This window comes from Meriones unguiculatus, chromosome 5 (genome assembly GCF_030254825.1).
Source record: "Meriones unguiculatus strain TT.TT164.6M chromosome 5, Bangor_MerUng_6.1, whole genome shotgun sequence".
Lineage (NCBI taxonomy): Eukaryota > Metazoa > Chordata > Mammalia > Rodentia > Muridae > Meriones > Meriones unguiculatus.
Genome location: NC_083353.1, coordinates 125,357,539 through 125,374,649, shown reverse-complemented (window position 1 = coordinate 125,374,649; position 17,111 = coordinate 125,357,539). Strand labels below are relative to the sequence as shown.

General features: G+C 41.5%; 1 protein-coding gene across 4 annotated transcripts in view; it reads right to left on the bottom strand.

Moving 5' to 3' along the window:
* Window positions 1-17,111, bottom strand: part of Pik3c2g (phosphatidylinositol-4-phosphate 3-kinase catalytic subunit type 2 gamma) — a 345,180-nt gene that overhangs the window by 93,899 nt on the left and 234,170 nt on the right. For all 4 annotated transcript variants that reach the window (XR_009591996.1, XM_060384334.1, XM_060384335.1 and 1 more), the window contains exon 26: window positions 3,527-3,683. Coding sequence is in view for 3 of the 4 variants with exons in the window: in XM_060384334.1 (XP_060240317.1) it covers window positions 3,527-3,683 (157 nt within the window). In the remaining variant the exon portion in view is untranslated. The remainder of the gene's footprint in view (window positions 1-3,526; window positions 3,684-17,111) is intronic.

Sequence of the window (17,111 nt, the reverse complement as noted above, 5' to 3'; positions counted from 1 at the left end):
AAACATGATTAAAGCACTATATATTGACTTAAAATTTTTGTTGTGGGGTTACAGAGAGAGAAAGAGAGAGAGAGGCAGAGACAGAGACACACTGAGAGAGGTGTTTGAGTACCTAAGGAGACTTTAAAAGGGCCTTCAGATCCCTGAGCTTGATTTATATAAGAGCTGCTGGGTGCAGATGCGGGGCTGAAAACTGAGTTCAGGGCTTTTGCAAACACTATTAACCACTGAGCAATCTGTCCAGCCTCCTTTTCCCCTTAAATTAAATATATTACAACAATTTTTGTTGTTGTTGTTGGAGACAGGATAGCCTAGGATGTTCTTGAACCTGTAATTTTCCTGCCTCGGCCTCCTGACTGCTGGGGTTGTAGGGATGAGCCAGCATACTTAACATTTAACCTCTTTCATGATTAATTACCATGATAAATATTTTAAAAGGAATGCAGAAAGTTTATTAAATGAGAGAAAAAACTCAACATGATGTTCCTGTTCACCTAGATGATCTGATATCATATTAGTCTCTTGGGGTTAAGTGTCATCCAGCATAATTTATTGTCACGGGAGAAAGAGCTCACAATGCTTGAAACTCCATTTGTGAAGTTTTGTTCTGGATATTTGTGTCTGGTTAAGGCACTTGCTAGTGTTTGGAGCTACTCCTTTTATGCAGTCTGTACAGCATAATTCTCACTTATATATGCCGGGACCCTCAGTTACTTATGTACAAATTTTCTTGTCACTATTCTATTTAAGACTCTGGTCTTGTATGTTCACCTGTCAGTGACAGTTCCTGACACATAGTAGGCTCTTGAGAGCTCATGAAATCATGAATAAGACCTTGGGAGAGTTGAACCACATCATGCCAGAGTTTATGAGGACATTAGTATTGGTAGTGCCTGGATATTTATTATGTAAGTAAAATCAAGGTCATTCATTCAGTGCTTGTAGTTTTCTCTGTGTCACAGAATGAGCTTGTTATAAACCATAAGCCATTCATTAAAAGCAATAGAGTTCTTGTCTGGGCACAGGGATCTTTTCTGAAACTGATTCTCCAGCCAAGGACCACTCGTTGAAGATGGCCTGGAACCCCTGCACAGAGGTAGCCTATGGCAGTTCACTATCAAAGTGGCTTCCATAGTAATGGGAACAGGGACTGTCTCTGACAGGAACTGACTGGCCTGCTCTTTGATCACCTCCCACCGAGGGGGAGAAGCCTTACCAGGCCACAGAAGAGGACAATGCAGCCACTCCTGATGAGACCCGATAGACTAGGACCAGAGGGAAGGGGAAGATGACCTCCCTTATCAGTGGACTGGGAGAGGGATATGGGTAGGGAAGAGAGAAGGTGGGATTGGGAGGGGAGGAGAGAGGGAGGTACAGGGGGGATACAAAGTAAATAAACTGTGATTAATAAAGATAAAAATGATTAAAAAATAAAAATAAAAGCTTTTGATAAGCAAAAATGAAAGAAAAAAACAATAGAGTCTAAGAGAATTGGGAGATGGAACACAGATCTATAAAAAGAATTGCTGGTTGTAGTTGGGAAGTTAACTTGAAGATCCTGAGGCCTGGGGATGAGACCCAGTGGGGGAGTTCTAGGTTCAATTCCCAGTTTAAAAAAAAGAAAAGAAAAGAAAGACACGTCACAACAGCAACAACAACACTGAATTGTGAAGTAACTAGTGAAATTGAAAAATTGAACCTGCAGCTTTAATCAATAGTAAATCAAATTTGAATTCTACACAGGAGCATATGATCCTGTATTAGTCAGAACCCCTTTAATTGATTGGTTGATTGACTGTTTTGTTTTTGTTTTTGTTTTTTGATTGACTGATATTTGAGTCAGGGTTTCATGTTGTCCAGGCTGGCCTCAAACTTGCTTTGTAATCAAAGATGACCTTGAACCTCTGATCCTCTTGCCTCCTCCTTCCAGGTCCTGAGTTTTAGGATTGCAAGTGTGTACCAACACAGTCAATTGTTGGCTGTGCTAGGCGGGCACTTTACCAACTGAAATATATCCCTAGCCTGACAGTGTTTAAACTAAATTAACAATGATCTATATCATCACATTAATTAACTGAACTCTACTGTGTGACAAATACTGTCATAAATCCTTCATATTAATTATCAGCTAGAGTTATGAAATTAACCTATTAATATTTTAGCATAATGCCTGGTCCATATGATGCATTTAATACTAGGTCATTTGTTCATCGTTTCCATAAGATAAAGGTTATTACCCGCATTTAAGAAGGAAACAGTATCTAGGGTTAAGTATGAGTACACTCAAGGAGTGTAACCATTAAATGCTAAGCTGCCATTCAAAATTAGGGAGACCCAACCACCAAGTTTGTCTCTTTAACCACTATTAGCAGAATTGAAGGTTCTAAGCTAGTTATGTTTGATTGACTCCAGATAGATAGACCAGTGGTATGCTATTCTCTTACAGGTAGATGTAACTTACAATGGATGTATGTACTCAAAGAAATCAATACACCATTCTCCAAATGATATTTCTATTGGGTTCTTCTTTCCTTAGACTGTATGACTATTCTCAACCTCTTTGCAGTGGGCACTGGGATAAAACACTGAGTCCTCTCTCACCACAGCTCAGTAGAACTGATATAGGACACTAAATGCATCAATTTATAATCTGCTCACTAATTAATCTCTCACATTTTTAGACTTACTTTGTTTTGAATCAGCTCTCTCTCTCTCTCTCTCTCTCTCTCTGTGTGTGTGGGTTGGGATGGTTATTGCATATTTGAGTGCAGGTGCCTGTGAAGTGCCGAAGAGGGCATCCAATCCCTGAAGCTGGAGTTACAGGCAGTTGTGAGCTGTCTGATGTGGGGCTGTACTGAACTGAGCTTGGATCCTATTTCTATGCAAGAGAAGTTTATGCTTTTTGTTTTTCTTCCTGAGACAGGGTTTCTATTAGTCCAGTTTGTCCTGGACTCACTTTATAGACCAGGCTGCCCTCTAACTCACAGCAATCCACCTGCCTCTACCTCCCTGAGTGCTGGGATTACAGGTGTTCTGCACAATGCCCAGCTCAGACGTTTATGCTTTAAACCAGTGAACCATCTCTCCAACCCTGAGTCTGTATTCTTGACCCTAAATTTCTTAATCTAAATAGTGGGCTAGTTTTCAACAGCAGATATTGAGACAAGGGAGCCAGGATGAATCTGCCTCATTTACACCATGAGGTTTACATTATATGTAAGAATTCTGAGGGTGTTTTCAAAAAGGAACAATGCAACCAAAGAAGTTATCTTAAAAATGACTTTTCTTGAACCTTAGTCAGCACTGCACAGGGAAAGATCCCCTCTGAATGCACAAGTGCTGTGATTGGTGACTTCAGAGATGGAAACCATGAACTAGCATTAAATTGCCAAAAAACATGTTTGCTTGCTCACTCCTTTCTGTTTGAAAAGGTCTTTGGGGGAACTCCAGCCCATTAGGAGAGACAGACTGCTGGAGGGAACATGAATGGCACTCAGGACTCCTGCCATTTCTCCAAGGGACTTACCATTTCTAGAAGGCTCAGGATCAGCTGGCTGTGTTTCCTGACAATGTTGTAGGCTTTGCAGCACAGCTCCACAAAATCTTGAAAATGCTGTGTGTTTTTTCCACCCTCAGTAATAAAGTACTCCATCTCTGAAGTAAAAATGAAAGGGGCTCGGTCCCTACATTAAAAAAAAAAAAAAGCAGTCAGGAGGAGAAGGTGTGGTTTGTAGGGCTAATGCAGGAAGTTACTGAAACGTGTTTCCATTCGATGTTTTTCCCTAGTCTAATGTGGGTCACTGTGGATCAGCGGAAAAAGTTGGTAATCAAGGACTTGGACTAAGCAGGCTGCAGTGGAGAAGAAAGAGTAAGATGCGCTACAGTGTTGCTCTGTACTATGTCAAATGTTTAATCCCCAGTTACATTTGGACACAATGTATCTTCTAGAAGAAGATAGGCTCTAATGAAGATACAAGCAAGAGATACGCAAAGTCATTACTGAAAGTATATTTACTGATACAGTTTGGGGGTGATAAAACAGAACTTGAGTTTAACATTATAAGGCCTTAAAAGCTATTTTCTTTCCCTTGGAAGGCTGACTTTCTTAGGATAAAAGTTAAGATAGTATAATGACAAACTCTTTCAGAAGATAATTATGAAACAGCATCAATAACAGATGTAACCAATTCATTGTCATATGCTTAGCAAACAGAGAGTTTTAAAAGTAGCCATAATTCATTTCATACATGACTCAGTAAAAAAAAGCTGAGCACACAAGAACAGTGCAAATCGTGTTTCCACACAAGTCATACTGCCCCCTGTAGTCCCCAGGATGGAAAAGCAGGTCCTAGCTCCAAAATTGCTTTGAGACATGATAATCCTTTGAGACATTATAATCCTGAGATGAAGTGTTAGCAACTAACTCTAAAAGAAACAGGTAGGGGGAGGGGCAGAGGCCTCTTTATCTGGTGAGGTCTCGGCAGATAGATCAACGAGGGGAATTTTACACCAACTTGTCTTAGAAAGTCTTCTAGCAGCATCTAGACGGGGACACAGTTGTGGTTAAAACTGAACGAACCGTTTGATATCTGACAGCCTGGATTCATGTACGGTTGCACCAGGTCACAACTGAAGGAACTGAGAAGCAGCTCAGAGAGACTTTAGAATAGAATAGTGCTTTCTGCTGGTTCAAGGCCCTGCTGTTTTCATAAAAACATTGTTGAGCTGGGAATCTCCCCAATATGACTTAACTAGACCTGTCTGAAGTATGAGAATCAAATGAAAAGGTCATGAACTCTGGCTACCAGCAAAGCATTTTCTAAAACTGTTTGGCTGTGGTTGTTTTAAAATGTTACTTTAAAGCTGGGCACTGTGGCTCACACCTACAAATTCCAGTGCTCCCTAGGCTAACACGAACTGTGAGGTTGAGGCCAGCCTAGACTACATGTTGACTTCCAGGTTAGCCTGGTCTCAGACCTGGGAATCCTGTTTCAATTCAAAAACAAAATAATAAAATTTTTATTTTATAATAGACACTAACTATTATAAAATAGAGAGGTCAGAATAATGAAAACTTTCACTTGTTTTTGCTTTCTTTGTCCAATAACTTATTCAATAGAAAACATCTCAAGGGCCAACTTTAAAGCCAACTTCAAAACATTGATCATTAGTTTTTGGTATTGGCCTTCCTAACTTCTCACTCATTCTATGATGAGCTTTATGGGCCTGCACTTCAGCAAGGCTGGGAGAAGAGATGTTGGACAAAAGGACACAGGACAAAAGCATAAAGTCTAATCTTGAACTTGCTGTGACTTAATTTCCTCGTGTTTAAAATGGGAAACAAACACTCAGCTGCTAGACTTCCTGAAACCCAACTTGGAGAAGATGTGTGTGCCTGGCCCCTGGAGAACACTCTGTACTGTGTGCTTCTATGCTTCTATGGCTAGAGGAGGCTCCGTGCACAGAGCCCAGGCCACAGGCCCCGTGATCCAGATTTCAAGTGTGGATTTGTGTATCGCTAGTTGTTGCCCTTGGCGAGAGACTTACCATCTCCGTTACTTGATTTCACTCTTTACCACGGAGGTTGGAGATGCTTGGTTATTGGTATTGCTGAGAGAATCTTATAGCTCAAATGACAACATGGAAAGCACTCAGCACAGTTTAGATATCACCACTGGTTGTATATTATTGTAAGTCTTCGAACAGCCACGAGTGTTTGCAGAGCCTCCTTACGTCTTCTCACTCAAAATGTCATCAATTCCCACTTTTTACTTTAACATTTAGCTTAATCCCAGTTTATCACTATCAACTTCTTGGCTGCATGAGTCCTTACATGGGCCTTTTATTTTGTTATACATTTGATGGATCAGGTAGCCCTTAGTTTTCACTTGTTCTAACTGTGGTAGTTTGAAGAATAAGTGTGCCGCATAGGTTCACAGTTTAAATATGTGTTCTCCAGGTGGTGGCACTGTTTGGAGAGGTTATGGAGCCTTTAGGAAGTGGAGCCATGATGGAGGAAGTGCATCTCTGGGGGTTGGCTTGGAGAACTTCTAGCCTCACCTTGCTTGACAGTCTCTCTCTACTTCCTGTGTTTATATGGACATGTGGCCAGCTTCCTGCTCTGCCAGCATGCCATGTTTTCCTGAAACAAGAGATTCTTTCCCATTGGAGCCATAAGCCAAAGCAAACTCTTTTTATTCTTTAAGTTGCTTTTCGTCCTGGCATTTCATCACAAGAGAAAAGTTCCTTAATGCACAAGATTTTTAGTAAAGTTTTAGGAATATTCCAGATTTCTATAATCAAAGACAGGTCTGCAAGATTTATTTTTTCATATCTCATATTATGTTTACCATGAATTGAACTTGGAAATATTTTTAGGAAAGTCTAAAGTATTATACATTCTTGAACATTTCTCATATGGTGGATGTGCTTTTCTCCTTTCAGCTGATAAAACTATAATTGGCCAAACTGACTTGTCTTAGAAACTTGTTGTGATTCCATGAAATGATACTTCCTTCTTCCTTAGCAACTGCCATGAGAAACTGGGTGCAGAAAACCCACACAGAAACGCAATTATCTGAAAGAAACACCCACTAGAAAAATTGTAAATTAGAGAAAAATGTAAACTAACAATATCGAAGAAACAGATATCACTAAGTAAACATCAGAGTTGAAATGTTCAAGGAGCCCAACAAAATAAAGATTCCATATTTTAAAATATATTTTTGCTTACTTTTAATAAACATTATAAAAATAAGAATTACACTAAAAGGCTTCTGTAAATGAAAGTAAGTATTATATGCAACAAGGAACCTGTCTGGTCCTTGTATGTTACAGAAGTTTTAGATGTGCTGTGGTTTGTGAATCGACTCAAACTGAACCTAATTCTAGATCACAGACGTAGTGGTTTGAGGCCTTTCTCTGAAGTGTTTGTTATTAGAAATCCAGGGCATGAATTCTTTTCCGGATTCATAGCTTGACCACTGTCTGTCAGAGCTGCATCTTCTTTAGTTTCTGGTCTCTCTACCCTCTGAATTGTATATGTCCCCCAACACACCCCCATGTGTTTGGGAGGGGGATGGGGGTGTTCTCTCCTTTCCTCTCTTTCTCTCTCACTCACCCTTCTCTGATACTATAATGCTGATCCAGTGATAAACATTAAGATGTTTTACTGATAATAAATCTCCCCAGGGATTGAAAGATTGCTCAGTGGATAAAGGCACTTGTCATCAAACCTGATGATCTGAGTTATATTCCCAAGAACCACTTCCAAAACTTGTCCTCTGACTTTTTCATGTGTACCCTGTCACACACATCCATACTACATAAATAAAATATATGATTTTAAAAGAAATATTCCTTAGTATAACATATTCCTAGCTGAAAGTCAAATGAAATGTATGCTTTTCATGGGAAAAGGAAACATTCCATCTTCCTTTATATAATCTTTGCATCTGAAACAATATGTTGATGGTATTTTGTTACAGGCAACAAAAAAAGTAAAAGTATCCCACGTGGTGAATAGCTGGTGACAATTTAGCATCTATGTGGGAAGACCACAAAGCTTGTTATGATTCTATCATTCTGTTTCCAAAATTAACTTTTGTATAAATGTATGACTAGATTTTCTCCAAAACTAGCATTCTGTAAAAATGCTGAGAGTGTTTTCCAGATTTCCAGCAGATGTAAGGAGTGGCTTGGTGGTTTAAAAATGCTGATATCCTTGGAAATGTAAGAATATATTATATGCAGATAGTGATTATTGTGGAGATAAGTTTATTTGATAAAATGAATGATTGCATTTGACATTTACTGTTACTTTTATCAGCTTCCCATGTAGCCATACAGAGGATAAAATTCTAGCCACTAGTGTGCTAAGATCCTTATAATAAGTGTTACCATGGCTGCTGCACGGAGGACTCACATTTAGGATGTCCTGCTGCTCATTCAGTGATTTGAACCTAAGAGGTGTACTCCCAAATGTCAGAGCACTATAGGTAACCTCCAATAGACATTTACTCAGCATCTGCTCTAGAGTGTACAGACCTGTAGGTGAGATTAAAGAGCTTTTAAAAGTATTGTGTTGAGGTCTGGAGATATACCTCACTTGATAGACTATTTGTCTGTCACATGCAGTCTTGAGTTTCATGCCCAGTACTTCGTAAATGTGAGCGTGGTGAGGAATGCCAATAACCCTAGAACTAGGGTGTAAAGGAATTTTAATCAAGCAACACGCTGCTCTGGCAAGGGATCACATCTGAAGACCTTCTAGGTCTATGTGATCTGGCTGGAATGCAGGCACTCCCTGGATTATAGTATAATCTGGCTGGAATGCACACCTTTAATCCCAAACAATAAAAGTAAGATTTGCCTATAGAAGGAAGGAGGCATCTTTGAAGGTGATGTTTAGTTAAGGAGCAGGCAAAGTGATGAATCAGAGAAAGGTTTGAATACCCCAACAGATAGGATACCCCAACTCTCAGGAGAATAGACAGGAAAGAGAAACTTAAGAGCCTCCAGGGAGAGAGAGAAGGAAAATTAGTGAAGACAGTATAATAGGGAGTACAGTGGAGTGCAGTGGAGTGCAGTGCAGTGGAGTGCAGTGGAGTGCAGTGGAGTACAGTAGAGTGGAGTGTACAGTGGAGTGCAGTGCAGTGGAGTACAGTGGAGTGCAGTGGAGTGCAGTGCAGTGGAGTACAGTGGAGTGCAGTGGAGTGGCGTACAGTGGAGTGCAGTGCAGTGGAGTACAGTGGAGTACAGTGGAGTGCAGTGGAGTGCAGTGCAGTGGAGTGCAGTGCAGTGGAGTACAGTGGAGTGCAGTGCAGTGGAGTGCAGTGGAGTACAGTGGAGTGGCGTACAGTGGAGTGCAGTGGAGTGCAGTGCAGTGGAGTGCAGTGGAGTGCAGTGGAGTACAGTAGAGTGGAGTGTACAGTGGAGTGCAGTGCAGTGGAGTACAGTGGAGTGCAGTGGAGTGCAGTGCAGTGGAGTGCAGTGGAGTACAGTGGAGTGCAGTGGAGTGCAGTGCAGTGGAGTGCAGTGGAGTACAGTGGAGTGCAGTGGAGTGCAGTGGAGTGCAGTGCAGTGGAGTGCAGTGGAGTACAGTGGAGTGCAGTGGAGTGCAGTGGAGTGGCGTACAGTGGAGTACAGTGGAGTGCAGTGCAGTGGAGTACAGTGGAGTGCAGTGGAGTGGCGTACAGTGCAGTGCAGTGGAGTGCAGCGCAGTGGAGTACAGTGGAGTGCAGTGGAGTGGCGTACAGTGGAGTGCAGTGGAGTGCAGTGCAGTGGAGTGCAGTGGAGTACAGTGGAGTGCAGTGCAGTGGAGTACAGTGGAGTACAGTGGAGTGGCGTACAGTGGAGTGCAGTGGAGTGCAGTGCAGTGGAGTACAGTGGAGTGCAGTGGAGTACAGTGGAGTGGCGTACAGTGGAGTGCAGTGGAGTGCAGTGCAGTGGAGTACAGTGGAGTGCAGTGGAGTACAGTGGAGTGCAGTGGAGTGCAGTGAAGTGGAGTACAGTGGAGTGCAGTGCAGTGGAGTACAGTGGAGTGCAGTGGAGTACAGTGCAATGTAGTGGAGTGCAGTGGAGTGCAGTGCAGTGGAGTACAGTGGAGTGCAGTGGAGTACAGTGGAGTACAGTGGAGTACAGTGGAGTGCAGTGGAGTACAGTGGAGTGCAGTGGAGTACAGTGGAGTGCAGTGGAGTGCAGTGGAGTGGAGTGCAGTGGAATACAGTGGAGTGCAGTGGAGTGGAGTACAGTGGAGTGCAGTGGAATACAGTGGAGTGCAGTGGAGTACAGTGGAGTGCAGTGGAATACAGTGGAGTGCAGTGGAGTACAGTGGAGTGCAGTGGAGTGGAGTGCAGTGGAGTACAGTGGAGTGCAGTGGAGTGGAGTGGAGTACAGTGGAGTACAGTGGAGTGCAGTGGAGTACAGTGGAGTACAGTGGAGTACAGTGGAGTGGAGTACAGTGGAGTACAGTGGAGTGCAGTGGAGTGCAGTACAGTGGAGTGCAGTGGAGTGGAGTGCAGTGGAGTTCATACAGTTCAGTTTATGGAGTTCAGAGGAAGATTTTTCAAAGCAGAGCAATTCAGTGAGAAGTATAGAGAAGCCAGTTTGGATCAGTAAGCTTGGAGAGGAGTTTTTGAGCCAGAACACTTGAGTTGAACTATCCAGCCAGAGGTCAAAAAGAACTAGAAAGTGTGAGCTTATTCAGCAGTAAGTCTTGGAGGCTGAAAACATTCTAGGCCTAGGTTCGCAGATGGAAGCTGGAAGCTGAAGCCTTCAAGGTCTGGTCTTGCAGAAGATTAGATTGTATGGTTGTTAGAAGCTTCCAGGCCTAAGCCTAGAGATAGACCAGAGAAAGAAATGGCCTGGGCTTAGCCCAAGCGGTGTATTCATAGAGCTTGGGTATGGCTCTCATCTCATTCCCTCACCTGAGGAAATAAAAGCAACATTTACACTAGGGATGTGGAGGTGGAGGTAGAGGATCAGCAATCTAAGTCATCTTGGCTACATAGTAAATTTGCAGCCAGTCTGGTACACATGAGACACTGCCCTACTCACTCCTCACAAAAATAACATTGGTATACACGCAAATAAAATGTATTAATTCAGAACAATAATGTTAAAGGAAGACTGTTCTATCTGCAACATGAAGAGATAAAAAGAGTAGAATTGGGCAGATGAGAATTTTTTTGTAGAAAATTTTGATACCATATGATAATAACTTATACTGAGATGGAGGCTGTGGCATACAGACCCAGAGAAGTGGGGAGACTTAAAATATGTTCCAAAATGATAAACAAGAAGAGGTGGTGCCTTGGAATAGGAGGAAGCAGTCAAGAAGTTTAGGTTCTATTCCTTATGTAACAGTAAGACTGAAAAGTGTCATTCAAAGTGACTTATATTTACATGCAAGTTACCCTGGACCTGCTTTGGAGACTTACCAAAGCAGATGGCCAAGATTACAGTACTGTTTCAGTACCACAGACCACAGATCTCGGCTAGAGGTAAAATCTTGTGAGTCAGACCGCTGTCTTTCCTTAAGCTATCCAACGATCATGCTAAAGTCCCTGAAAATGGCAGATATACCACCCAGCAATATCAGGATTAAAAAAACAACATGGTTTTAAGTTTCATGAGTGTCTCTTGCTTTGTAAATTTTAGATATATACCCAAAGAAGATGGTGATACAGAAATACCAACAGATGCAGACAACAGAAAACAAAACAAAAACAAAATCAGGAAACCCTGTTCTCTTTACCCAAAGAACCAAATGAAATAGAATATTTTAAAACAAAATCAACCTCTTCCAACCAAGTATTTTTACAATAAATCATGATTTCAATTCAACTTGCACACCTAAACTTTTCATCTTACCAGGCTTCAAGGTGGTTCCTTTACCTCTCAGCAAGGTGCTATGCCTGGGCGCCAGTATAAGGACACACATGTTCTTCCAGTGGGCTAGACTATGCGATACTGCAACAGACTTACTCAAATATGGAAAAGTGTTTCTTGACGATATTGTGAAAGCAATTCAAAGAACAATAGGCAGCCTTTGGACACAGTTGGATATCAGCAGACATACATATAAACCTCAGACCTAAATAAAAAACAAACTAAAAATATAAAGCACAAAGCTATAAAGCCATCATGAAAATAAGAAAAGTTTGGGGAAACGAAGGTTAGACACATTATTTCTGGAATCGGGTGTATCTGTTACACTTGTTAAAAAAACAATGTTAAATGGATGCAAAGACAATGTAAGGTCTGGAAAAGATCTTTAAAAAAACAACATAAGCAACAAATAATTAGCATGAAGAATATAAAAATATTCTCAAATTTCAATATTAAAAAAAACCAAATAATAATATAATCAGAAAATAGAGATATGAAGACACATTTCATGACCATGTATATGATGGTAATCAAGAAACATGTGAAAAAATGTTCAACATGATTTGTCTTTATGCAAATTAAACCTACAATGAGATAGCAGAGCCCACCTAGCCAGAAAAGTGAACAAAATGATAAAAATAAGGAGGAACTGAATTGCTCACACTTTGCCGATAGAAGTGTATGTCACATACTCCATTTCGGCACAGAATTTTTATTTCTGAAAAACTATTTGTCATCAGCTTATTGAAATTGGTAACAGTATACAACCACCTGTAACCTAACAGTTACAGTCCTGGTCATTTATCTGAGAAATGCAAATTTGTTTTAATGAACTCCACAGATGAGCTGTTCCCAGCGGCTTTGTTCAGAGGAGTTAGGAATCTGAAGGGATCCGGATGTCCTTCAACCGATTACTGGCTAAGCAGACCACATTACATTCACATTGTGGAATGTTATTTGTCAATCAAAAGGCACAGCTTTGAGAACAAAACAGGTTGGTTTGACTCTCTAGAGAATTATACTACAGTAAAAAATAAAATCCCTAGATAGTACATTAGAGATGAGTCCATTTATATAACATTTTAGACATCACAAAACTGTAGAAATGGGGACTAGATGGGAAAATGTCCTGAGATAAATATTCGTTATTAAACAATAAAGAATGAACCCCAATTGGTAAACTTAAGAAATGAATAGTAAGGTGAAGAACTCATAGGAAACCCTTCCAGGAGTAAAGCTAAGCAGAGCATCATGACGCCTGGGGCCAGTGGAAGCAGTTATTTGAGCTTTGAGGACTCAGTTTACATGAAAATGTTATTTGAGTAGTAAATGATAAATGTGCCAGGAAAACATGGTTGCTGAGGCTGCAATGGTCATGGAAGGAGGGGAGGAAAATGGCTCTGAGACATTCACTTAGGAAAGAAAAAGATTAGGTGCTGATGTAAGTGGTGTGGGATGTGTGGACGTTTTGGTTTGTGATACGTAAACACGTTTTTGTTTTAAGCTCAGGTGTGGGATATGAGACTGATTCAAACTGTCCACAGCAGCAAACTATTTGCCTTGTGTGGGCTCTGAGAAGGGCTCTTTGCCAGCTACAGACGGTTTAATTCTGAGGACTCTGAGAAGGAATAAAGGCCAGAGCCCCGAGAGTGTTGGAGAGCTCCAAGGAATCAAAAATGTGGCTGGTGATTACTCCTGCTCTTGGTGGCTGTTGATGCAAAGTGACAGGAAGTTGGAGATCTCCTGAAAAGAGGATTGGACTTGCCCCAAGGACAACCCTAACCAGCAGGAAGTAGCCTAAGAGAACAACACCCCTTCTCCCCACTAATCTATTTCTCTCCTACCGGGTGTTGGGCTGTTGGAAGGGATTGGGGTGGAGTAGGGAAAAAGAGTAATAAGAAACCAAATAATAAAGTAATAAGAAACCAAAATAAAACCGCTTTTAAAAGTGCAGCAACAGTGGGAAGCTTACATTCACGATAAAGCAGTCTCTGTTGGGGTATGCTTGCCTTCTCAGTGAAGTAGGGAAAGTCATTGGTATTCTAATTAGAGCGCTGGGGTTCAAAGCACAAAATGTGTTGCAGAGTGAAAAAGGAATGTGGTCAAGGGAATGCAGTACCTTTGCAGGACGGTGCCTGCGTAGTGTGCTCCACTCTAGCAGTGCAGGGCTGCTGAGGCCTGACCTGCCTCATCTCTGCCTCCACGTGACTACTCACAACACAGAGAGACCTTTCCCCTTTCCTTCTACGTCTAACCCCTTCTGTGCTTGCATGTGTGTGTGCATGTGTGCACAAGTATGTGTGTATGTCTAGGCATGTGCACATATGTATGTTTGTGTGTGAGCATGGCAGTGTGTGTATGTGTTGGGTGTCCTGTTTTATCCTTCTTCACTTTATTTTCTGGGCAGAGGGTCTCTTATTGAACTTAAAGGCACCTGGTGGCCAGCAAACTCCAGAGATAATCCTATCTGAACACCTCATAGTACTGTGGTTACAACCACACTCATGACCATGCTGGGCTTTTTATGTAGGTCCTAGGGAACTGATCTCACATCTTCATGTTTGCACAGTGAGCGTTCTTAAATCCTGTTCCCTTCTTGAAATCTATCCACCATCATGTACTATCCTTGTCCTTGCAACAATTCCTCAGGTGTTCTGTTACTTTATAAGCCACTACCGTTGAGGACAACTGGTAAATAATATGTCAGGTCCCAGTCTCGGTTTCTACCAGCATCTTACCAGATGTTACTAGAATGCCATGTTTTAATGATGCGCTTGTGCCTTGGATTGACATACAGATCCAGAAACAAGGCACACCTGCTTGTTAGTATTAAAACTAGTTTTTGTGAATGTCAAATGCCATTGTCTTCAAGAACACCATGGTAGCAGTAACATAACTTGCGTCTGCTGTAAATTGGGAGTTAAGGGAAGGGGTGAGGCATGTCGGTTGTAACAGTGAAGTCTGACAACATGAGGTGTTCTTAAACTTAGAAGGCTTCTGCTCACTGTAATTCCTTTTAAATAAAGGTGTACATAGAAAATAAATGGCTCCTATTTTTACTGAACATCTCTCTCTCTCTCTCTCTCTCTCTCTCTCACACACACACACACACACAGGTGTGTGTTTCATGGCATGTGTGGAGAGGTCAGAGAACAACTTGCTAAAGTTGGTTTCTCCTTCTGCCATGTGATACCTGAAATCAGACTTTTAGGTTGTCAGGCTTGATGGCACATACGTTACTCACCGAGTCAACTCTATCCCTTTAGAAGGCTTGCCCTTTAAAGACTGCAAACATGAATTATTTAAGGCACAATAACTCCAGAGCAGCTCTCTCAAACATGAGTCATGTAGTCTACATAATACCATTGGGCTTCACCTCAGCATGGGGTGAGCTCTGCTCATAGTCAAGTCTATAGAATGAACATAAATAGGCTCTGAAATTTAAGTCACATATCTTAGGTGTTATTATTTATACCTGTTTAATGTTTTTATTGTAAAAATAAAAATAGTGTAGAGTTCTGTCTGCTTTGCATTCAAAAAGAATATCCTATATCAAAGAAAGCAATCAGCTTACTTCCAGGCTTAGCTGTAAAAGTAACTTTTATTACCTGGTTCAGTTGTGGTCTTGGAGGCTTGCTGCCTCCTTCTGCTAACCTAGGCCTAGAACATTTTCAGCCTCTGAGACATACAGCTTAATAAGCTCACTATTTCTAGTTCTTACTGAGCTCTGGGCTGGCTGGCTCAACTCAGCTGGCTGGTTCAAATTCCTCTTCCAGCTGACTTATTTAGTCTGGATTTTCTTTCCGTCCCTGAGTTGCTCTGCCTGGCCTCTAACTAATTCCAGCAATCTGCTTTAACCTCCTGGCTCCTTCTCATTCTGTGGCTCGTTCTGTTCTGTCCTCGCTTGAATTCTCTTCTATGCAACCTGTCTCTCTATTACTGTCTGAGTAAAACAAAACTGCCTCCTTTCTCTCTGTCTGTCTGTCTCTCTCTGCATTGCCCCTTAGGTAGCTCTCTTTTCCTCTCTCTTCTTGTAAGAGTTGGACATATTCTATTCTATCAAATGTTTGTCTTTTTGTCACTATTTCTGCCACTCAATTAGACATCACTTTCAAATATGGGTGCTTCCTCCTACAAATTAATTTTATCTTCATTGTTTGAGATTAAAGGCGTGTACCACCAGGCCTGGGCCTAAGCTTTTCTTTACCTGAAACTTACTTTTTACCAGGCTAGCCTTGAACTCCAGATATGTTTACTCCTGTCTCCTAGATTAAAGGCCTGTTGGTATTCCAGCCAGATCACACACACACCTAGGAAGTCTTTGGATGTGATCTTTTGGCAGAACAGCTATGTTCTAAACTAAAATTCCACTATACTTAGCCTTGGTTTTCGTATCTTTCACAGTTCAGACATTCTGTAAGGCATTTGATTTTTAGGTTTTAAATATGTGAATTTAATACATATCAAGACTGTAAATATGTGATAAATGTAACACAGGGCACTCACTAACTGAAGGAACTTCCACCCGCCCCAAGGCAGAGGAGAGCAAGCTGTGTTGGGACTGGTGAGAACTGGGAGCTTTGTGGCAACATCAGTTATGCTGCATGGGCTGGCACTCATGGGCGCATTATAACAAGTAAGACTATTCTCTACCTGTGCTTGCACTGAAAATAACAGTAGCTGCCTTGAGGTGTTTTCTTCCTCTATTCATGAAGCTATCATGTAAAGTGTGTATAAAGTTTTCAAAGTTATTTTTGACTATATTCACAGAGAGTGAGCTCATGTTCCATGGCACTGTCCCAAATACAGAACACAGGCTTTGGGCCTGTCCCAAAGCCACAGCAATCTGGAGAGTTTCAGGCTTAAACACCGGTGATGGAGGTAGAGAGCGCAGAGCGAGATAGAAACAGCAGGCGCTCACACAGAATTATGACCACAATAATGGGTCTGTGAAAATCCGTGAGCAGCACAGTCTTCCTTCCTTGAATGGGGAGACTGATGAGAGTCAGTAAATGGAAGAGAAGAGGCTTTTGCTTCAGGACTGAATGATTTGATTGTCTGAATGATGTGCTTGGTACTTGAGCAGAAAGTCAGGACTAGGTAATGAGACAAACTTCATCACTACGATCAGGATTATTTTTATTAATTTTGTGAAGCTAAAATATTTGGTTCATGAAGGAATACCATAGCAACACTCAGATGTGTTGTTTGAAAGACTTCTGACAGCTGTGCACTTCCCTAATTACAAATAGCATCATTAGCACAGGCACAAGCGACTGTGTGCACTGGGGATGCTTAAAGTTACCTTTTTTATTTTGGATACCACAAACGACCTACATTCCAGAAAGCGCATTCTGCTGCCCAACAGAAAGAGCACAAGTCTCTTGTCTAATATCCGTGAGTTAATTGGGAAGGCAAAATCTGGAGTCTCCATTGAGTAGGATAGAACTTTGTGTAATTAGGCATCTCGGGAAACCACACATGAGCAATATAACCACAGTGTCACTGTGAGCGTGCTATTACAGAATGAACGCTGAACCCCCGTGAGAGCGCCATGCTCCAAGCAATTATCAGCTGAGGAGAGCTTCACTGATAATTTCCTAAGTGCAGGACAGAAAGTTTTCCCTCCTGAGCTGACCCTTGTCCAAGCACTGTGTGCCTTCAGCCTCCCGGAAGTACCTGATCTTTAACTGCATAATAACTTCAGATGCTGAGTCAGA